This window comes from Lutjanus erythropterus, chromosome 7 (assembly GCF_056507025.1).
Source record: "Lutjanus erythropterus isolate fLutEry1 chromosome 7, fLutEry1.hap2, whole genome shotgun sequence".
NCBI lineage: Eukaryota > Metazoa > Chordata > Actinopteri > Lutjaniformes > Lutjanidae > Lutjanus > Lutjanus erythropterus.
The window spans coordinates 8,693,751-8,718,717 of NC_139323.1; the positions used below are offsets into that span (position 1 = coordinate 8,693,751).

At 37.8% G+C, this 24,967-nt stretch overlaps 1 protein-coding gene across 1 annotated transcript; it reads left to right on the forward strand.

The window, feature by feature from the left end:
• Positions 1–9: 9 nt before the first annotated feature.
• slco2a1 (solute carrier organic anion transporter family, member 2A1) lies at positions 10–24,967 on the forward strand. Its single transcript, XM_084722554.1, has 14 exons — positions 10–294; positions 8,562–8,699; positions 10,866–11,028; positions 11,635–11,844; positions 13,387–13,485; positions 13,589–13,728; positions 16,024–16,096; positions 16,243–16,407; positions 16,891–17,095; positions 18,151–18,298; positions 20,628–20,791; positions 22,791–22,855; positions 23,922–24,042; positions 24,138–24,967. Exons 1-14 carry the CDS (start codon positions 211–213, stop codon positions 24,256–24,258), a joined length of 1,896 nt encoding a protein of 631 aa, XP_084578680.1. The 5' UTR covers positions 10–210; the 3' UTR covers positions 24,259–24,967.

A 24,967-nucleotide genomic window follows, 5' to 3' on the forward strand; every position in this document is an offset into this window, starting at 1 on the left:
GCGGGACTGCCTGTTCTCAATTCACAACTTTCAAAACATTTAAACGCGTGGAGCCGTGGGCTGAGTCCAATTACATCACCCACAGTCATAAAACACTGCAGCTCACCGGAGGGAAGAGAAAGACAACCTCTGACACAAACCTCCACAGGAGAGGAGAGGAGAGGAGAGGAGAGGAGAGACAGCAGCCTGCTTCCACTCCCAGGACTCACCATGAAGAGGACAAGAGCCGAACTCATGGACATATCTTCCTCCAGAAACATGAGGAGACCAAGAAAGCTCTGCTACAGCATAAAGGTAGGTCTATAATTACAATTAAACGTCTTGTTTTAACCTGTCGTACTTGTTACTCATTATTAATATAACCGTCTGAGCAACATTTATTTTTAGAAGATTGCATAAGCTTACACGGATAATAATATTGAAGTAACTAAAAGACAAGTTATTTCATAGTCTTTTTTTCCCTCAGAAAACCCGAGCATGGCGTCTCCTGTGTAGTCTTGCCTACAAGAGAGATCTTCACCTTAGATAAACAAGTTCTCAGTCATAGTGTCGAGGTGCTGTGCCTTCAGGGTGGGAAATCAAAACAATTAAAAAATGAATACCTACCAGCCACTAAATGTTCGGCTTCACCAGTCACTTAAGAGCAAATAATTTTGTGTTTGAAGTCTACCAGCCACCATATTTATATATATATATATATTTCCTACCATGTGTGCCTCATACTTAAAGGTTTAAATTCAGTCATGTTGTCAGTTGTCAGGAATGCAAAACACTTGAGTTGCCTTGATACAGATTAGAAGAAAAGTTCTCTTCGTGTTTTTATAATGTTTGACACACTTTTTATCATTGCAACAAGTGAATAAGAACATTGATTAATCTTTAATCTGAGTCATATATGTATTGCTGTTTCCTCAAAACTTCCAGAGCAATTAAATTGTTTGGCTACTTTACTACTCAGTGGTTTGAGGTTATCTCTAATCTTAACACCACCCTGTCAAAATAGACTTTGTTTTAACATTAAAAAGTTAGAGTCTGGGCTGCCTAAAAATTTTAAGTTGACTGAATTTGATAAGGTAATTTTATAATGATTCAAAACAAATCAACTTTTCAGTTGTACATGAGAGAACATGTCCAATAAGCTTAATGACCATGTCTTAACTTAAAGTGTATTAGAAACAAACAGCAAGTTTTCATCACATATATTTTATTCAAACTATAAAAAAAGGGAGACAATCTCAATCAGTACATGCTGGGAAATCTGCTAATACACTGATCATTTTTCTTTGGAATTGATTGATTGAACTTGATCGTACAGTACGCTAATTCAACTCATCATTTCAAGTCAAAGGACTCAACTTTATCAGTTTAGAGGTTCTTAGGTGTTCTGAAAATAAATATCAATTTTAAGTGTAACTTAATAATTAATTAATTATTAATGAACCATTAATTTAATGATATGTATATATATATGTATATGTACATATATATATGTATATATGTATATATGTATATATATGTGTGTGTGTGTATATATATATATATATAAGTCTGTGAAAACATCAGAAATTGCTTGTGATATTTTTGATCTAAAGGTAAAAATATCAAAGTTTCACTAACAGTCCAAACTCCCCAAAACATTAAATTTAAGGTTTCCTGGATTTGAACCACTGAGTGTTTGGCACTTTCACCAGGAAAATGACCAAATCAATTATCAGAATAGTTGGTTGCAGCTCTAGAAATGTACTTCTGCTTCAGATGGATTTTGATAAAGTGAGGTGTTGACAGTTTTGTGTTTCTATCATTAAATAAATCACTGAGTCAGTTTTGACATGTGAAGTTTTCATGTGTTTGGCAGCTGCATCCAGTTCAAACCTTGGTATATTTTCTGCCCCTCTGGCTCCGTTATTAAAAGTCTCACTGAACACTGACCAGGAGAAATGTAACCCTGCTGAGTGCCAAATGGAGCAGTTGTATTTCACGTTACGGCAATAACAGTTTGTTCCAGGGCTGTGAGTAATAATGAGGCAAAACTCCATGTAGCTTGCAGCAAAACACAGCGAGAAATTACATGTCTTCTTCATTGGTGTTGTGTTGTGTGAATGAAGTGTGAGTAATACACCTGTACTCTGTGAGTTTGGACCAAGCAGTGACAGGAGTAATACTTTAAGCAACTTTAAAATTTTCCAGGAGATGATTATTTGAAATATTTTCATTTTGTTACGCATTCTCACACAGACTGCGGTTGGTCCAGTTACTGTAAATCTCCTGTTTATCTGTTAACTTCTCACTTTAAAGGCCCTCTCTTTTGAAGCCAAGATGTACAAATATAGATAGGGTGGAGGATGGTGACACAGTATGGCTCGTCCTACAGACATCATGAACTTCTGCCCATCCTACACAGTGTGAATGTACCTCAGATTCAAAGCTTTGTAGGGGTATATTTAGATAATGGGAGTAGTTCAGAATGTCGGAGCAGCTGTTTTTACAAGTCATTCCTACAGCAGTGAGAAGTGGAAGCAGACAGGTATCTTTCAGATTGTGTTGAGTCAAACTGTAATTCCTGAACTCTTGATTACTCTTGGCCTCGTGTCTTAGCAATCTCAACTTAAGAGTAGAAAACTGGCTGTGTTGTTTTTCACTTGAAACCAAATCGCTTTGCACTCAGCAGAGCCAGCCGCTTCAACAATGGATTCAAAGGGAGCAGTCCTGTCCATCCATCTTTTCTTGACACTGGTACATGCCGTACGGCGCTTCGCTCTCTGTTTGCTCTGTTTCATTAGGACATTCTGTTTGTTATTTTCACTGCTTTGAGCTTATCTGCTGTGGGCTACACCTAGCCTGCACCATCAAATTCTTCTTTAAGGATATCTCTGCCAATATCTGAGCCAAGTTTCTGCTCAGGGGCAAATAGTGTTTATATCCTGAATAGTGGGATAAGAAATGTTCAAAAGCACTCAGCTCCTGTTCACATCTATCCGCACTTCAGTGCACCTGAGGTGATTGATTGGTTTGTGGCTGTATTGCAGAGATACAGCTTTGTGGGAAATACAGTTATTCAATTTTTTGCCAAGAGTTACATAAGAAGATTGACACCACTCTCATAATTGTCTCTTCAGTATAAGGCTTCAACCAGCAGCTAATTAGCTCAGCACAAAGACTGGAAACAAGGGAAAACAACTAGCCTAACTCTCTATAAATGTAACAAAATCCATCTATCGGCACCTCAAAAGCTCACTAGTTAACATGGCATTTCCTGTTTGTTCAATGTGTACAAAAAGCAGAATGTAAAAACCAGAGGTCTGGACATGAGTTACATGACTTATTGTATGTTCAGACTACCAGCGACGAAGCATCAGGCTACAAGTCGTTTCCAATGGAGCCATGAAGCCAGAAACGGATATCCAACACTTGTCGCTGTGTGTTGGGTGCAAAGCGCTACAGATCAATGTTGAGCTGGCCTCTCAGTGCTCAGTGACACTGCTACGTGCTGGACATGTTTGACTGTTTTATAGCTATGATGCCAGTAATGTGGACATACTCTTTGAGTCAGTCAGATTTGAGTCATAGATTTGATGACTTGAGACTCAACTGATTAATACCAATGAATTTGAGCTTTTTGACTTGAAAATACTTGACATATTAAACCAACACAAGAATGAAAAAGTCTGTTATTTAAAACGTGTGCCACAAATCAGTTCATTTGTCTTAATTTCCTGAATCAACTAATATTAACTATTCAGTCCTAGCAAGTTAACACTAAATACCAAAGATAATTTTGCTTGTGTGCAAAAACTTTGAGGTGGTCAACAAAAAATTTATTTCAGTGTGCAACATGTGGTGATTAATTAATTAATTAAGATTACAGCTGGAGATTCAGCAACTTTTCAACTTCACTCGAAAATTGTAGCACAAAGAACAGTAAGTTAAGTCTAATATTGTCATAGTTAGCGAGCTAACGCATAGCTCACTGTAGCGTAACAACTACTTTGTAACTCAAAGAGGCTGAATACTTGAGACTTGCACAGCAATGACTTGGTCTCACCTCTGGTAAAAACAACAGGTTGTGATTTTATGGGGGTTATCTGCCAGACGAGAAGACTCCAGGAAGTCACTGCTCTCAGCCAAGAAACAGTCACACAGACACAAACCCCCTGTAAAACCAGTACCTGTCATTTTCACATGTCAGCTTTTTGTACTGATTAAGATGTAAAATGTTTTCGCCTAGTTTTAGAGGTGTTTGTAGCCTGGATTTCATGCATTGAGATGTAACCAAGCTAGCTGGTTCCCCCTGCTTTAGGCTAAGCTAACCATCTACTTGCTGTAGCTTTATATTTAGTGGACATGAAAGTATTTTTATCTTATCATCTTATTCTCTGCAAGAAAGTGAATAAGCATATTACACAAAATATAACTATTTATTTAAATCGGAGAAAACGCTTCTTTGATTATGATGCTATTGTGCAGCTAACCTTCTTTAATGTTTGCTTCACAATGAAGGGAGGTGATTCTTTGTCATTTCTTTCAAGTATCCTGAGAGACTTCATACACTGAGCTTTTCCTTTATTTCATTTTTTGACCAAGTAGGTCAGACATTTTTGTAGGAAATCCATGGCTGTCCAGCGTTTCAGCTACAGCACGTGTCCCTGAAATAAAAGCATTATGAAATGCAAGTGTGAACTTCCCTCAATTCTTCCCCTCGCAGCAGGGTTGAAGGCTGGGACAATAACGTCCACACAGACGGAGCTGAGAGTGTTCAAAAAGGATAAATATGTACATAATCCACAGAGGATCCAGCTCTGCACAAACACTTCCCTGTTTAGGGACATCAAATAGGCTTAAATCACTTGTTTGAACAGTGTGAATAAATAATAAATCCTGCGTCTTCACAGTGCAACATAGTGTTGACATACTGCGGCGTTCAGCACTAATTGTATTGCTGCTGCCCCCTTTCTGTCCACAATCTGTAATATTCTAGGAACATCTAATCCAGGCTTCAACACAATGCAACATTTCTTCATGATGAAAAATTCACTTGCTGTGTTTTATCATTTTGTGCAAGACAAAAACACTGTTTTTGCTATTTCTAACATGAAATTTAGCACTTTAATGGATTAAATAGTGTTATCGAAATGATTATGTTTCCAGTGTCCGAGTCAAATTGTCAGAAAGCCAAAGACCTGTCTCTGAAACATGATATTTGTATTGGGCGTTATCTGCAATGAAAATATAAACAGATAAAGGCTAAAGTTAATTTTCAGTTGACCTGAAGCTGTGGTTAGAAAAATAGTTGTGAACTTTTTGTTTCAATCTAAATCATAAACAAAAGAAGTTCTTTGTCTGCCAGCAGATAAGTCATGTCGAATCATTTAGATAATTGAAACCCATTTGATACAAAATGAGGATGAAATATTAGTTACAGTGTAAAAGCGTCTATTGTGTGTGCTAACAAACCGTAAAGCCAAGCTTTAATAGGAGCATTAACTGTTCTGAGTTGAACGCATAGTTTATTCTCCCTCAGCCAACCTGGCACCCAACAAACAAACTGAAAGCTTGGATTTATCTCTGTTTTCATTGCAAATTCACTCTTAATCTCAACACGTATCTTCAGCATCATTCGTGCATTCAGGCCCCCCCTGAGCGAATAAAATCCACGTACACATCATCATACAAGTGTCCGTGAACGCCTCTCAACACAGAGAAGCAAGTGGCTCTTCCAGATCACTGGGAGCACGTCCAGTGGGCAACTTTGATCTTTCCAAGAGAAAGGTCCAAGAGACAAAATCATGCAATCAGTTGGAGACACATAAAGAATCACTTGTTAAAGTAAGTGTTTAATAATTCCAGAATCAGTGAATCACACATTTCATTACTGTTTTTGGAGGGGTGTTTTTTTGTAGGAAAACCAGATGAAGTACTGCTTTGCTTCAAGACACCACTATTCATCATATCACTCAAACTTTCACCAAACCAGCTTATGAAACCAGGGATGGAAAGTAACGTTGATATCTTACTTACTATCAATGTGTGTAACCACTCAACTCTGACATTCTCCTTATCCCTACAGAGCATCTTTCAGCCGATTGTTTTGGTTTTATGGCCAGCAGCATTACTGTTTTGGTTCAGTCTCAATGGAAAAAGCTCTGTAAACCACTGTACCTGCTCAACACCACCAGGCAGACAGACAAAAGTTACAGGCTAACAGGTGAACAAAGCGGAGCAGGAGTCGGTGGAGACCAAAACAGAGCTAAAAGAAGAGACTTTCAGTCGTCAGGTTGCCAGAAACACATCTCCAAATTAATGTTAAGGTTGAGCTGTGTCTTAAACAAATCAGATTGGCATATGTCAGTACTTACCTGATTTGTTTAAGCCATACAAAAACCAAAGTGACAGGCAACTTCTCACAGCCAAGATCAGTCTGGCACATATCCCTTTGTTTTCCGGGTGCCGATTTCACACTTCAGCTGTGTTTTATGGATTAAACAAACGAGATATGAAGTGCTGAATAGTGAGTTTAAGAGGTTTTTGTTTACCTTTGGACAGAGCCAGCCTAGCTGTTTGCCCCTGTTTTTAGTCATTGTGCTCAGCTCACCATCTCTTGGCCGTAGCTTCACACTGTAGTCCACACATGAGAGTGGTATTTCATTGAGCACTTGATAAGAAAGCAGTTAAGTATATTTCCCATAATATTGTACTATTCTTTTAAATATTCTGAAGTTTATTTAAACTATTAAATACAATTGTTTAACTTACTCTAATAACTCTCTTTAACATGTAAAATAGGATTCAGTTTGGTGAAGGCTGCATAATGGCTCTTTCAGGAGTTGAAACACAAACTTTCCAGTTACTTTGATGTTTAGGATTTTATGTACAAAATATATGATAAGATATAGCTATGATACATTTTAGAGCAGCAGTAGTTCAACATAATGCCATCTCAACCAGTTACAATGTTAAAATGATTCTTCTTGCATTTGTAACTTAGCATTTTGTAGCCTATTACTACTTCAAGTTGTGTCATTTTATACCTCAATCAATCCATCTGTTTTTTTCTGTAAGGTGTAAATTGAATTTCTTAAAATATTGTTTCATGATTTTGAATTCGGTGAATGCAGCGGAGTCAAGCCCTGATGTGTTGGTATTTGGAAGTTGTGAAACAGCTGTTTGGTTTTAACCACTTTCCTTATTGCATTTCATTGCATAGGTCACTTCTCTGATGTTGAAGTGCAGACTGCACTGGCTTAACTTAAAGGGACAGATGAAATGGGCTTGTGTAAGGTACTTATCCAGAGTCAGTGAATTATCAACAGCAATGTACTGCTCTACTTCATTTCTGAAATAATCTTCACATAGTTTAGGCATATTTTATGCATTTTCATCAAATACATGATGTGTATTAAAACCACACTTTTGAACGTTTTGGTGGCATCTTGGCACGTTGAACTGTCAAGTCCATACTCAACCTTACTACAGTGACGGTTGTGTGGGTTGTAGCTACTGTTTTAGTGGGCCAATCACATGTAGTATTGAAATGAACAACACTTGGAGGTTATTTCGGTCAGTACCTCAAGGTTTTGAGTACCAATCAACAGCCCTAGAAGACAGTGGTAGTCAAGCAATGCCTGTGTTCTGATAGCTAAAAAGACTATTTTTGGAAAAGGATTCTGGGGATTTTGGATAGAGAGATATTTAGCATATATAATTGGAAAAGACTGCCTGGTGGCAAAACAGGTAAAGCAGTGAAAATATTCTAAACATAGCTTACACATAAACTGTTACAGATTTTTTTGAGATGGGCCTTTTTGTAAGTGGATAAAATATGTTTTGCAGCTGACCCTGTCCACTGCAGTACATTGTTTATATTGCTACACAGATACTTCTGCTGCTTCTCCAAACTGGGGCTGTGTCGTCCACCATCTACTAGAGGTAATACACTGACTACGAATGAGTACCTCATACAACCCCACCAAAAAATTCTGAACAATCCCTTTAATGTCATTGCATTGCGTTGCCGGGGCTGAAAAACTGTGGGAAGTTGTGTTTACCACAAATCCTCCAGTACTTTTCTACACCACACATTGATTACTGTGGTTACTCCGAATTGGTCTCTTTTTCTTGAAATAATTTCGGCTCTCTCAGGAGGAATATCTTTGAGTCTGTTTTGCCTCTGTGTGAGTGCAGCCAAACTTCTCTTGCTGATAAAAAGTGAATAAAAGACACAGTTGACATTTATGATTCTGGATCCATTACTATTATAAGACTTTGTCAGAGCATGCTGGACATTTTGTATCCATATTAATGAGGGAATTGGAGAGTATGTATTAGCAAGCATTTCTGTGGTTCACTCTCTTGTTTTCTTATTTAATCAAAATATTTGCTGCTCATAATTAATGTTTGGTAATGAAATAGTACAGTGAAGCTGATTGTATTGCAATTAGTTTCCAAAAATTCTTTCAGATTTTTCATTTCTCTGTACCCGCTTTCGCACACTAGTATCTCTGTTTTTGACAACATTATTCAGAGACTCAAGCCCCCTCTACTGTCTGTCTGTCTGTTTGTCCTAGCTGTTTGTCCTGTGCCACGGCCTCCTGCAGTTCTCCCAGCTGCTGTACAGCGCTTACTTCAAGAGCATCATCACCACAATTGAAAGACGCTACGGCCTCAGCAGCTACTCCTCAGGAACCATTTCCTCTCTCAATGAGGTAGGAGCCAACAATAACATACCCTCACATGGCCTCAGATCTTGATAGATTTATTTCAAGGTTACTGATGACAAAGGAGGAACTGGAGAACAAGCAACTTATCAAAATCATACTTCCTGACAGTTCAAGCCAGGCTCAAGTATTTTGGAACAGCTTTATGACAGATAAGAATAACAAATGGAGGTATGTGGAAGGTGCTGTGGAAGATTATTGTGGAAAATTTTTTTCTCAGGTGGGAAGTTAAATGCACCACGCGGATTATAATTTGTCCAGTTGTCCATTTTTTGTCTTTTTTTTCATCAGTGAAACAGGTGGAAAAAGGTTTTGGCAGGTGAATTTTTCTTTCTCTGTCAGGATCAAGTGTTGATATACTGATTCCGGCCAACCGTGGCTGAAATGCACGAGTCTTGTTTGTTTTGTTTTGAGGATGCAGGGAGAAAGTAAAACTCACCTGGAGGAAAACATGAATGCTTTTCGTCCTATTTAGAACATAGGTCAACGGTGCATTTCAGCCACTTGTAGAGTATTAAAACACCAAAACACTTGGAAAAATTATCCTGACAAATAACTTGACTTAGTAAAAACAGTCTTATTTCACCTGTTCTTACGTCATAAATACAAGAGAGAAAACAATTTAGATTTAGATGTAGAAAATTCATCACCAGAAATATGCCTCACTTGCTGCTCAGGCCTTCTGTATTTTAGGATACATGACCACAGGTCACCAATCATTTATTAAATCACTTTTCAAATCTCCTCTCAGTGTGGCTATATAGAGCTGCTATAATACAATAATATAATTTTATATTATCTATGGATCAAAATATGGGTTTGTTCTTAGCAACAATGTCACAGATAATTATCACCCAGCTCTGCAATTCCTCTTAGCACTACAAAGCTTTTTTTTTTTTACAGTCATCAGCTCATTGTTTAGTTTTTATTGTTTGATTTGCTCTCAACCTCGTTTCCAGCTTTAGCAGACTGCTTTTTCATTTTTCAGTGCTTCAGTGCCTCAACAAAGTCATAACCTTAACTTCTCAACACAAAACATTAAAAAAAAAAGTTAGTGACTTGCAGGTGACTAAAGTGGAGCATTTAACAGCTAATGAGTTGGTGGAGACCAAAACAGAGCGACAAGAAGAAAGAAAATTGAAATTCATCAGGTGGACAGAAAGATGACAGTGTATTAATGCTAATCTTGGTAATAAGCAAATGTTTGATAACACTTTTGCCACATCAGCTGAAAAGGTGACAATATGTAATATGTTCCACTGCCCCCAAGTATCCCTAACATCAGTTATACAGCTTTTAGTTTTTATGAAATTCAAGGAATCGTCATTATTTATCATTATACAACACAGGATTGTAAAACAAAGTCTGTTTCAGTTCATTCATGCTACACACAAAATACTACATATATATACAGATAATTAATTAAATTCAGAATGGAATTTAACCAAATAAAACAATATGTACAATTATATACACACATCCTACCCTTGTCCTAACAGAGTCTTACATGCTGCATCCTGTCAGCTCAGAACTGGTCCACCGTGATTCAGGACATGGTGGGGCAAGTCCCTCTGTGTGGGCAGAACAGTCTCTGGTTTCCCATTGTTTAACCAGCCGGAACCCCATTCTGTCCATCTCATTTTCCTGATCGCAGATTAGCCAGGAGTAGCCTTAAGCCCAAGCTTTAGCTCTCATCCCCGCTCACCTCCTCTCCTCCAGGCGGTGTGTTCAGCTGATATGACCGGCTGTGTTGATATGATGCTGTGTGCATTGTTGATCGTCTCACGGTCCACTGTTCTTTAATCCAAAACCTATCCTTCATTTTCAGTGCCTGCCAGTTTATCTCTGTCATAGGTGATACATGTTTCAGCAATAAAACCAAAATTGATGGTTTTAAAGAGAAAAAGTAGAGACGTTTGTAGGAGCTACTGCCTGCTGCATCTACATGAGCAGCTGTTGCAAGTTTGCAAAATTCTTTCTGTCTCTTAATTTCTTAAACAATAATTCTAACTGTGCAACCCTGAGAACCACTTCTATATTTGGTTTTGAGAGTCCAGACTGTGAGGCCTCCAGCTTAGTGCACTAAATATGAAATGACTGATTTGAAGAGTGCATTTGTCTTACAGATTTGAATTATGTGTCTGTGTCTCTTAGGTCAGTAACAGTCTGCTGATTGTGTTTGTGAGCTACTTTGGAAACCGGGTTCACCGCCCTCGCATCATTGGAATTGGGGGACTGCTGATGGCCGTCAGCGCCACGATCCTGACCTTACCTCACTTCGTGTCCCAGCCCTACGAATACGACTCTGTTTTACACAGTAAGACAAAGACGCTGCTTCTCAGCCTCCACTGGCACCGCTGTGACAGCTAATGTGATTCAGTCCAGAGCAGGGAACTCGTGAATGTACAAATATGTCAGTGCAATTTATGAGACTTTACTTAAAGGGTTCATCTAAAATTCTGCGGCATCTTTTCAGCAAAGGCTCCAGAGCAGTCCAGTCAAACAAGTGTCTGCTGTTTGGCTCTCTGTACTCCACAGAAAGAACTTCACCTCTCCAGCTGAACTTTTGCAGAAATCAGAAGGAAGTTCATAATCTTTATGCACAGGCTGAAAGCTAAAGAGATTAGAGTTATCTCCAGGGCATTTAATTTATAAAAACAATCTCCTTCTTCCTTCATTCATTTTGCCCTGAGTCAGAGTACCTTGGCATAGAACAGAGTGTCAGTGAAGGGCCAGAGAAGCTTCAGGAAATTAAAAAAGGAAAGTACATCTGCGACCACTGGCTTGTCATCAGCTTTAACTGTCTCCTCTCCTCTCCTCTCCTCTCCTCTCCTCTCCTCTCCTCTCCTCTCCTCTCCTCTCCTCTCCTCTCCTCTCCTCTCCTCTCCTCCCTGTCCATGTGTGACTCCTTGCTGGGATCCAGATCGCCACGACATTTGCAACCTGCAGGGGAACACGAGTGAACCAGTTTGCGGCCGAGATGACACGAGGCGTCTGACTGACACTAACAACCTGTGGCTGCTCATGGCCAGCGCTCAGCTGCTTTTTGGGGTGGGCTCGGTGCCCATCCAGCCGTTTGGGATTTCCTACATAGATGATTTTGCTGGACCTGGAAACTCCCCTCTTTACATAGGTGAATGACCTGTAGTTCAGAAAATGATTAATTAGTTGAGATAAAGAGAACACAAACTGAAGTTCATGGTGTTTCCTGAGGCATTCTGCACACTTAGGTGTTTAAAAGGGTGTTAAAATATACATATGTGAAGATTGAACAACATTGAACTTCAGTGTTTTGTGACCTTGCAATTATAAGGTTCTGTCTGCAATCTGAGTGGTGTTCAGATCTTCAGGTTAAAGGTTTCACATTCCAGTTAAGTTTTCTCTTATCAGTAAAACATAACAGGCATATTTAATGTACTCTGTATAATACATAATATTGAAATTGCTTTTTTAAATTGGCTTTTAGATCAGGTAGATTTCAGATAGACTTGACTAATTCTGAGAACAAGACTCTACTTTGTTTGATTTTAACTTCTGAAGGGAGGTATAATATGGGTACAGAAAACTTTTCAGAAGTTTTTAATTTATGTGGCTATGAAAACATTTTTTAATGACAGATTTAAACTGATACACTTCATGAAGTTTTAAAAAATGTCCTTCACTGCCGTCATCTCGTAAGCAGTCACAACCATATTAACTTGATAGGATAGTTCAGGTCTTTTGAAGTGGGGTTGAATGAGGTACTTACTCATAGTCAGTGTTTTATCAACAGTAGAGGACAGTCAACACGCCCCTAGCTTAGAGAAGCAGGAGTACCAATGTAGGAAGCTTAACAATGTACTGCGGACAGAGTCAGCAACAAAATTTTAGCCACCTTAAAAAGTTGATATCATTCTAAGTGTACTCTATATTTAAAATGTTTTCACTGCTTTATCTTGCTGTCAGACAGCCTTTTCCAACTGGAAAACTAATATATTATATAATTCTTCTGACAGCCACCAGACAAAACAGTGATTTTTCCTTGCAGAACACATGAGTCGCTCATCTACTGCTGCCTCAATCACTTAGTTTGTTTGTGTCATTGTATGACTTTGGTTTTTTAAAAGGTTAAACAAACAAACTAGAGACAGTGGTGAACAAGCAACTCATGGGTTCTATGTGATTAAAGTTACTGTTTTTGTCAAAGGAGTCAGAGACTGTGTTTTTGGCTTTTATAATGTTATATAAATTATATAATGGGGGTTTTCTTGTGGAAAAGGCTACCTGATGGCAAGATAAAACAATAAATATATTCTAAATATAGAGTAAAATAAAAGTTATAATGTTTTAGGTTGGCCTTTTTTGGTGACTAAAATACATTCTGTTACTGACATTGCACAGCAATGTCCTGCAGTACACTGCTTAACTTCTCACTTACAAGACAAAAATATTTGAACCATCCTTTTAATTTTTTTTCATTAGCATTGTATATTAGCAAGTCAGTGGTGTAGCAATGGCAGCCAACCCTAAAAGTCAACTTTTCATAAAGGTCCAACGAGGTAAATAAAAATAAAGACCTTACTTAGCTGATTTTTGTATTCAGTGTCATAATGTTTTGGAGAATATCATCAGTTTTCAGGTTTCAGTTTATCAGTACTTCAGAAACTCTGCCTCACAGCTTCTTTATCATTCACAGCCATCCTGTTTGCAGTATCTGTATTTGGGCCCGCCATTGGTTACCTGCTGGGCTCAGTTGTGCTGCGGATCTATGTGGACGTGGACAGAACTGGCTTAGGTAATGATGTGCTCTTTAAAGGCCTACAGAAAGTTACTTTATAGAGAAGTTCAAGCAGAGAAGATGACACACTGATGTATCTGGTGACTGCTGCGTCCTGCAGGAGCTGAACAGGAGCTGAGACATGGTGATCCCCGCTGGGTTGGAGCCTGGTGGATGGGCCTGCTCATCACCACCGGCTGCCTGGTTCTCACCTCCATCCCCTACTTCTTCTTCCCTCGCAGAATGCCTTCAGAAGACAATGTAAGTCACACTTTCACTCACAGACATCCTTTGGAACAAGACAATCACTGAATGCATGTTGAGGTTTATGTAAAACTACAGTATATAGCTCATATTGTACTGACACCTACTGGCTGTATGTCAGAATTGCATTTTATTTTCCCTCCTATGGTTTTTCACCATCTTCAATGTACAAAACAAAGGTTTTCTCAAAGCTGACATATAACTCCACATTATAACTGACGAATCATGTCAGTGAACCCATTTTAATTCCCAAGAATTTATTTGTGCTTGTGAACTTGATTCCTTTGTACCATCCTTTTCAGCCTTCTGCAGAACTAAGCAAAGACTCTTGCACACTCTCTTCCACAGTCGCAATCAAAGATCTGATAACAGTGTTACGGTACAACGATCTTCATCAGGTTATTTAAACAGAAAACATTAGTCATAGATAAGACAAAGCCAGAATTTATTCCCCACACATTTGTAAAACCACATTTTGACTCCTCCAGCTTTGCCCAGGATTTGAACTTGTAAAAATATGCAAATGATAAGCTTGTAAATGTCTCAATTTTGAAACCATTTAGATATAACTTATGGCTGTGAAGTTGTCATTTTGGTAATGAAAGACATCTCTGAGCAGGCTGGGTCTGATGTAGTGAAGTGAAAACTTAAAGTTATTATAATTCTGGCTTTAATTCATTTTTATTGGCAAGAGAAAAATCTTGAAAATTAATGTACACCTACACACCAGCTAAAGATATGAAAATCTTCCAGGTCATGTCATCCTCTCAAATGTAATGTAATGTAATGTAAGAAAAAAGTATGTGAAGTAAAAGTAAAACATAAAGCAGATTGTTACAGATTACACCAATAAAATATCCATTGTGACACCTCATGCATCAGTGATTCCCAACCATGGGTCACTGTTGTCAGATTGGTTTGATGTTTTCTAAAAAAACAGACACAAATATCATCTGTAATAAACAATACTAATGAATTCATGAACAGTAGCAATAGTATTGTGGTTTACCACAATTTTTCAATATGACAGAGTAATAAAACAGCAGTTCAAGTGGTGCAGAGAGGAGGCTGCATCATACACTGAAACCATTAAACTATTTTCTATTTCTGTCTCTGCCTTAAAAATAAAGAAGACATAAAGGGACAGCTCAAAAATCACAGGTCTTATCCACCTTGGTAAACTGCAACAAGCCTTGACAGTACTCCAATTTAAAGTATCTCACATCCACGAAGAGGGAGAGAGAGAAGGAGACACTGATAAGAAGAAAGGGAGGGAAGTGCACGCAATCCTGTGCAGTTGAAAAGGCAAACAAGTAATGATGTAATGTTGGAAGCGTGGAGGTTTCTGTTACAATGAATATACAGATTTACAAAAACACCACAGTTCACTTGGTGGGTGGCAATGATGGAGACTCCTGTCAGAAGAATGAACAAAACTTGTGTCATTTCAAAGCTGTGCTGATTGTCTGGATGTGTCCACATAACAAAAGTAATCAAATTTATGAATATACCCAGTGAGCATTTTTCAGCTGAAAAGACATTTAGGAGCGCCCTTGTGGCTCAGTTGGTGGTGCTTTTCCCACATGTGCTGGGGCCGTGGGTCCAAGCACAAACCAACAGGCCTTTGTACTTGTTCATGTTTGTATCTTACAGCAAGAAGTGCATTTTCTTTATTTTTCATTAAGAACTTCTCCCATTATGATTTCCTGAAATCTCCTTATTGGCCTATATAGTTCATATTTATGACATTTTATATGAAACATTAAATACATCTACTTCCTGTAGACCACATTTCACCTACCAATGACATATGAGTTTGGAGAAATACCAATCATCTGCCAACAATGTCAGGGGTACATCAGACAAGAAAAGGTTGGAACACTGCTATGTGTAATGCTTTTTTTGAGACATTGCAATGTTTGGTTTCTTGTTGAACACATTTAAACACATTAAAACTAAGACCACATGTTTCGGTATGAAAAGGCCACAAAAAGAGAGGCAAAAACTCCACATAAATCTTCCATTATGATGTTTGACAGCTGCAGATGATTTTGAATGCGTGAACACTGGAGCAATTGCACAGAGCTGTCAATTCAGTCTAATGTTCCCACATCACATGAATGCAGCGTAGAGACACAGTGGCTTGTTTGGCACTGTGGAAATAAAGAGGTGGAAGAAAGAAACTTGTGAAGTTTCAACTGACAAATCAAGTCTCCTTAGAACAGGGCTGATTTAATTTACAAGCGACCCTCCAGATTTCACACTGTTATTATACTTCATCTTATTTTCCAGGTGATTGAAAGTGAAAGTGACATGAGTGATGACTTCAAGAAGCCAGATATCTCATTGCTTGATTTCCTGAAAAGTAAGTTTATTATATTCCAGCTGCAGTGGTCCTACCTGTTAGATTCATAAACTGTCTCAGCATAGTTTTATCTTGCTAACGTGTTCTGTAACAGCTAGATAACTCATTTCCATCAGTGTAATAATCAGTATGTAATGTGTCTTTAGTGTTTCCCAGAATGTTTGTCCACCTCCTGTTGAGCCCTATCTTCCTGATGCTGGTCTTGGCCCAGTGCTGCTTCTCCTCAGTGATCGCAGGTCTCTCAACATTCCTGAACAAGTTTCTGGAGCGACAGTACAGCACTTCGGCCTCCTATGCCAGCCTGCTAGTGGGTAGGTACCGTAGGAGTGCAAATAAAAAAGTATAAAGTAAATATAAAAGATGGGGCTTCGGGACAAGATCCTGTCATAGATAACTATTGCCCTTTCAGTCAGCCGCTTGCTCAGTGTCAGCTGTAATTCATGTCATAATAAATGGCATGGTATATATTAAACTGTTTTTATCAACTCTCTAGAAGTGAAATTAAAGTCTTTTAAAATCACTAATGGACAATCTGTAGTGTGTTAGCCCACTTGCACCATGGCCACTTTCCAAAGAGTGTATTAAATTTCTCCTGAGACAATAATGTCATTTGGGTTTGCGTTTCCTTGGCATCTTTGCATTTATGAAGAGATTTAAACTTGCCATTTGTGTCAGGGTATCAGCAAATAAACAACATGGTACATGATGTGTCGGAAGCCTCTTTGGATATCTTAAGTCAACAGTAATTGCCAACTTTACTCGGAGATCATCACCAAACTGTTTCTGGTTCCCAGGTGCTGTGAATCTGCCAGCTGTAGCAGTGGGGATGCTGATGGGTGGGGTCATCATGAAGAAGGCGGGTCTCTCTCTGAAGATAATCCCACGCTTCTCTGTGGTCATGCTGACTGCCTCCACCCTCCTCTGTATCCCTCTCTTCTTCATGGGCTGTCCCACGCAGAAAGTCTCCGAGGTCAATGATTACCAGATCGGACAGTATGAGTGAGTGAGAAGAGAGGAGCATTCATATGCTGTTGTTTTCATGCAAACGGTTTTGTTTCTCAAGAGGGTCGTTTAGTTTTTTGGGAGTGTTTTTTGGACTGATGAAGATCATCAGCATTGTAAATCCTCTGATTTACAATGCTGATGATCTTTATTCAAAATAAACATTGTATTTTACAAACTTAAAACTTCCAATTTACCTTCCCACCCAAACACAGAAAAATAAGGAGTAAACCAAATTACAAAATTGTTTTCTTAGAAATAAAGAATCAAAATTAAAAATTAAAAGGCTATGTTGTAAATAAATGGAATAAAAGACACAATACATGCAAATCAAGTACAATATCATTAATGGACCCAGCATTGTCCATCCGTGTTTGTTAGCTAGCTGTCTTATCTTCCTTTTCTTTGTACTTTTCTATATTTCTTGGTGTGTTACTGTCACTGAATATAGATCAGTGGAAAAAAAAACTGGTGACAGAAAAATGTATTTTGGAAATGTGTACAAACAAATAGGCGGGCTGCTCATAAAAATATTGCTCTTTAGCACTACTGGTGGTCAAGAACTCCAGAGGATACCTTTCAATGATCTGACAGCAGAAAACTTAAAAAAAAAAAAAAAAGTAAAGAAAGAAAAAGAAAAATGCTCACAGGTCATCATCATGTTGGAATTTAGATTTTCCCCCTTATTTAATTAAATTCACTGTCATTAAATTAAATGAACTTGAATGTCATTAAATTAAATGAAATTGAATATCATTAAATCAAATTAAATTGAATGTCATAAAATCAAATCAAATTAAATTAAATTAAATTAGAAACTGGCAAAAAAAACAGCATAATAATTTTATTTGCTTTCTGTTTTCTTCATGATTTAATTTCTTTTTGTATATTACATCTAAACCATATTGGAAACATAAAATTTGAGTCTTTGTGACTTTATCACAACGACCACTTGCAGGCACAAAGTACTCAGATGTAGTTAAGTCAGAAGCAAATACGTTCTGACATTATTTCTGAACTTGTTTTTGTTTGTCTCTCTCTGCCCTCCACAGGTCTTTATCCTCATGCTACTCCAACTGCTCGTGTCCTGACAGTGCCTTCAACCCCGTGTGCGGCTTTGATGGTGTTGAGTATATTTCTCCGTGTCACGCTGGCTGCACCAACTTCACCAAAGACCCCAACAGCACCCACAGGGTTCAGGTCAGTGCCTGTTCCTGGTTTCTTCCCATAGCATAAACACCTGCAGGTTAGCCTGTTGTGTATCGATGTCTTTAATATTAGTTTACGATGATACTGTATATGAAATATACAGTATATAAGTCATGTTTGTGATTGGCAGTTGTCATGTTTGTGATTGGCAGTTGTATTAATAAAACTTGACATTTAGCTTCCCTTTTGTATCTGGGGAATATTTGTGCAACGCTAGAATAAGATTGCACAATAAATCATCAACAGTAATCAGTGAAATTACCTGATGCAGCATAAACAGGAGAGACAGGAATGCTAGATGTATTGATTGAAAAGAATAAAATGAAATATATCGCATCCAAGATGAGTGAATTTGTTTTTACAGTGGGGAGAAGTGTTGAAACTTAAAATAACAGTAATTAACGGTGCAATTTTCTTCCATAATCTTGTATAATTTTCTCAGTGTGGGATGAAGGAATAAGCCTTTGGTTCTTGTCCCAGCACAGGATCTGTAAATTAGCCTGTAATTAACCTTTAACTGTGTACTCGGGGGCAGAACACTGCAGGGAATGCATACTGCAAAAAAAAAAACGCCATTAAGATGCATTGAGAGTGTTTTTAAATCTGCTCTTCAGGGGGTAGACTTGATCTTTAAACTTTTTTTCTTCCAGTGTTAAGTAGATGCTTGGAACAGGAAGTTCCAAGTCGGCCTTATATGCCTCTTAGATTTAAGGCACAAATTAGATCACAGCATCTTGGCTCAGTGTGCCAGTATTTTAACTTTATGACATATTGGTCATGTGGTCCTTGAAATGATCATGTGTTATATCATCAGTGATATGAGGTCTCAGACCTACAATACATAATTTGTCTCATCACAGCAGACACAGGCTGCTCACAAGTGGCTCATAATCAATGTCCAATCAATGCTTATTAGTCACAGAGCATATAGGAGGTGTTTCAAGAGGGACAAAATGTCAGTATTCAAACGTCACAGCTTGTGAATAATCTTCCAGTGGGTGGATTGTGTGACTGTGAATAGAGTATTAGTCAGTTTGACTCAGCGTATAAGCCCACTGTGTATTACTGAAGCAATAAACCCAGACAGTGATGGCTACATCTAGCTTAATGGATAAATCCCAAGAATTCACAGAGTCATTAATTCATTTTCTCTTTCTTGTGGACTCAGATGTCCACAAGTTGACAGCTGAAAGTGGATTTTAATCAGGTGGAAGACAAAGGTCTGAATGTATTTTTTCATAAGCTGTTTCTGTATTTCATAAATCAGAATGTACAAAAATAAACTGAAAGCTATTAAAAAACACTTTAACTTCTATCTTTACTCAGAAGCATTACAGTGTAGTATACTTCCATTAATTCAAATGTTTTCAAGTCTTACATTACTGTTTTAAACATGTAATACACTTGTTTATTACATGCCTTTGTTGAATACTCAATTCTGATTGGTTAATTAGTGTTCTACCGTCTGTGTTGCTATGGATACAATTCTAAACATAGACTCTGGAGGACTTGGCAGAGGCAATTAAATAATTTGTAAATCCAGTATATTATATATAATTTTTCAATCCATATTTTGTTTTAAGTTTGTGTCTTTTTATTTTGCATATTGACCTGCTCGCTGTGTATTATCCCTTACATGTTGTAAGGGTTTATCAACATCATCAGATGATTGTTTGCATACATTCATATACTTTACTTGTTTTTGGAGAAAAAGTAATTATTTTGTATTTTTAATTGTTTTTTCCATTTAATGTCATTTACATGTATTTAGAAGACTAGTTTGGCATTTTGGGACATATGTTTATTCACTTTGTTTGTGAGAATTAAATGAGAAGATCAATACCACTCTAAAAATGAAGCTAAAGCCAGGAGACAGTTAATTTAGCTTAGCATAGAGACTGCAAGCAGGAGCAAACAGTTAGCCTGGCTCTGTTCAAAATCTGCCCATCAACATCTCTGAAGATCACTAATTTTATATTTCATTTGTTTAATACGTACAAAAACTGAAATGTTAAACAACTGGTAGTAGTTAAGTGCTGAAACTTCTGTATCCAGTCCTACTGCTAAGCTTAGCTAAGCTAAGCTAACTGGCTGCTGACCCTAACTTCAGATTTAGCTGAAAGACATGAGAGTGGTTTTGGTCTTCTCATCTAATGCTAAAAAAACAAATAACACGCAAGAAATACTGCAATCCCGACTGTGGAACTAAGTATCATAGCAGATGTGATACAACATAACAAAAATGAAAAGGGGTTTTTCAGTTTCTTTTCACATGTAACAAAACTGATATTTCCATTTCTTTCCTTCTCCCTGGATACAGCTATATACCAACTGCAGGTGTTTATCTGGGAGCCAGAGTCATGCTCTTCCAGCTCCCTGTCCAAACAGCTGCCCACATTTTCTTGTCCCTGCAATACTCGTCATCTCTCTGGCGTCACTGATCGCCTGCCTCACTCACAATCCGATGTACATGATGGTGCTCAGGTAAGGAAGGATGACACTGTATTACAGAATATTCTCATATTCATTATCCCCACCAGGCATAAGCCGGGTGTGGATCATGTAATTGCAGCTAATCTCGAATACTACTGGACCGATCAGCCTAATATTTTTTGTGCACATTCATGACTGTATGCTGAAGGACCTCTGTGATTCAGAATTCTTGAAAAACTGATTAGATTTTGTCAAAGGTGACCCCACTAAACACATGGTCAGCTATAACTCAAGATTTCATCCACTGTTTATTACAAAATCACACACAAATATCTAGTGATGACATTTAATATCCAAAAGGTCAAAGGTCAACTTCACTGTGATGTCATAATGTTCAGCTCTCTATCAGTCCTCTACGTTCCTCTGTAAAAATTGTCTCTAAGCGAAGACAGCATTCTCACAGGAAATTATTCACTGGAATCACACGTTGTGAACTTCCATTTTGCCAAAATACATACTTAATACTTTTTATTTTATTCCTTCTATTAATATAATGGCAAGCTCCATATTAAATTCTTTCAAAGTCTTCACTACATCCATTATATAAGTCTGGACAGACATGGATGTAAACTGTAACTTGACTGCTTGGTAGAGACAGACAACAGTAATTCTATTTTTTGACTGCTCTGTTTTATACAACCACTGCCAGCTGACTTCTCATTCTTTTTAAGTGGCCACTAGGGGCCACAAGTGATCAACAACTGCTTCAGTTTGAAACCTTAGTGGCCTATGTGGTGTTATGTTAATTTAGTACAACTTTGCAAAATTTTGCTGGTTGCATCTGGCAGCTGGGGCAGCATTGCAGTAGGTGCTTCACCACCTGTTGCCCAGCAGAGACTGCACTCTACTGAGTAACCTCTTCTAGTTTGTTGTATATCTGGTATTTTCAAAATTCTGAATATCGACCTAATGAAGTACCACTCAAATTTAGGGTCATGACCCCAAATGGGTCATGGATGCGTTTTTATTAGACCACCAATTGTCAGAGTAAAATCTACACCATATTTCCTCAAATTGTGATCAAGAACCTTTAATTTTTAATTACCTCTTTTTGATAAGTGTAATTGTCTCTTTGGTAAGTGTAATTGGTCATGTTGTGACAGGCAGCAGGGAATGAGAGGCACAAAGCAGCTCTCAGCACCATCAACCCGTTAATGACAGTCAACACAGGGGACAAGAGCACAGAAGTGAAATACAGCTGTTGTCAATAAATGTCACAGCCTGTATCTGTTTCAGATTAAAAGCATTTCAGTGCACAATGCAAGTTCATCATGAGGTGGTGAGAAAATTAACATTACACTCACCAAATTTGAATATTGCTGTGGTGTTGTGAATTTCTCGTTTGAGTCTCGCGCTGAAAAAGTTTTCTGCTTGTCCTCCAGTACAGACATTTACTAATAATTTTATGAACTTTTATTTCAATGTACATACCGTGACATTGATGACATACCACTATCTCATTTTCTTCTGTTTTTTAACTACATTAATATGTAATATATCCAAATATGGCCACACTGTTGTATCCAGCACATCTTTATCTCTCTCTGCGGACCTCTGTCATGTCATTAGGCTCTATAAAAGTTAAAAAGAGGGTTTGATGGCCATTTCCTTCCCAGTAATTACTGCAGTCAGCTGCTGAGCTGCTCTTGTTTTTAACAGCCTCTGCAGGCTCTTCTTGAAGTCCATAAAAAGTCAAAAACACAAGTTTGAAAAATAAGTGCACTCAGCTCTTAATATAACAGAGCTAAGACTGAATGGAACGCAAATAGACACAGGTTTGAGAATCTGACAAAAAATTTGTTCATAAAGATTCAGTGATGTTTACAAAGGAAGTGCAATTGTAGTGTGTTTTTTAATATATATCAATAACAAATATATCCATTTATCACTGAAACTGATGTCCAGTATTGTATTTTATTGAAGTGTGACCCAGAGCATCGATAGAAAATGCAGGTGTTGACCTTCTACTTTCTTTCCCTCTTCTTTTCAGATCTGTTGCCTCTGAAGAGAAGTCATTTGCTATAGGAATTCAGTTTTTACTCATGAGAGTATTAGGTAAGTAAAATGTCATCATAACTCACTGTTATTATTTTGAGACTTAGTAGTCCTCGAGTTTACAGAATTAAATAGACATTATGAAATATATAATCCCATGACTAAATTGTATCAAATATATATGAACCAGTGTATTGTGTAATAATGTAGGAAATTATTAAAACTCAACTCATCATTCTTATTTTTATTTTATAGTAACAGGTTTATAGGGTTAATTTTTATTTCATTACAGAATTACATCATTTCACATGAAATAAAACATGATAAAATAAAACGTGACACAAAAATGGAAAATATACCGTTATGAATTAATATCAGATGTGAAAATTTTGAAAGAAGCATTTCATAATTAAATAAAAATTAACCCCAATAAAACTCTAGTATAACAAGAATGATGAAAGAACATTTCAAAATAATGAGTTGAGTTTTACTAAACTCTTTCATTTATTATTTCTGAATTTATATATTAAACGACCAGTTTGAAGGATTTACTGGCATGTAGTGATAAGCATGCAGATTGCAACCAAGTCGCTTCACCTTCCCCTTCCAAGAGCGTAGGACAACCTATGGCGGCTGTGAAACTTGCAAAACTTGTGCATGGTCCTGTGTAGAGCCTTCACAGAAGAGGACCTGCATCCTCTGTCGCTATAAATGGCTCACAACAAATTTTATTTTCAGTAACACTAATGAAAACATACTTATGAATATTATATTACATTTATGTAATTTTGGCTCAGATTCCCTTAAATATTACAGTGGACCTTTAATCAATAAAAAAGTTTATTTTAATTACTTATTTGTTTAATATTTGCACACTGAAGGGCTCCGTACATGTGGGTTTCGAATTTCCTACGAGCTCATTGGGATGGGGAGGCCACTATTGGGTACTACAGCAAAATTAGAGCATATAACTAATCACAACTTTGGATTTCATTCATCAGTACTATTTTAACAAAGATTTCCTTGTGGCAAATGTTGTATTGCCCTCTAGTGGCTTTGGATCAACCATACAGGGATAGAAATGTGTTTGCCCTGAACACACTCTGTTTGTTTCTCCCTCCCTCAGCCTGGCTGCCTGCCCCTGCTCTTTTTGGGATGGCCATCGATACATCATGTATCTGGTGGAAGCGTGTGTGCGGAAGCAAGTATAGCTGTGGTTACTATGACAACAACGTCTTGAGGAACAGGTTAGAAAATGTATCACTCAGAACACATATCACGCCGTATATTCACATCACTGCTGCTTGACAATCATGTATCTTCATTTGTCTGACCCCTGCAGGTACTTGGGCTTACAGGTGGGTTATAAGGTCATGGGCATCGTTCTGCTGATGATGCTGGGGTGGAAGGTGCAGCGGACCCAGGAGTACAGTCTGGAGAAGAGACCTGAAGGACTACTGTGACCATGCTCAGTGTCCATGCTGATCCAAGCATCTCTGTTTCTTAAAGCATTGCTGCGGTGTTAAACATTTTAAAGAACAGTGTGCTGAGCAAGGCTGTGTCAGTGAGAGAGAGCGCCACAGCGAAGACAGGCCTACACTGACCTCAGTTTCTGTAGGCCCACCTCCCTACCTGGAGCTTCACTGGTTGGAGTTATCGTGTACATTTTCTGGAAGGGAATATTTCTGATGTTTTTTAAAGGCTTTAAAACATCTGTTTAGAATTTCTCTGGCAGTATGATGAGAGGACAGCTAAGCACCTCTTTTGTGTGGTACCTCACAACATGTCCCATGCGTCAGAGAGACAGTCAGAAGAGTTCAGATAACAGATAAATATCTTTTTGTATTACTTGTTCATATAAGGTAGGAATCTATTCAGGTTTCTATTTCCAATGGGAACATATTCTGTAACTAATTAAGTGTATTAGCTTAATATTTAAGTTTATTTTTTATAGATTTTTGTCTCATACACAGAGACAGATGTGATAACCATAGTACTCACTTTATATACAGTATGATCATATACACTTGATTTATTGCAATGCTAATGAATTTTCAGATATTAACCACACATATCATGCTATCCACTGGTGTGGTTATATGGTTGTTATTACAGTGGAGTGCATACATGTGTAAGCATTATTAGCTAATAAAAAATAAATAGTACAATGAA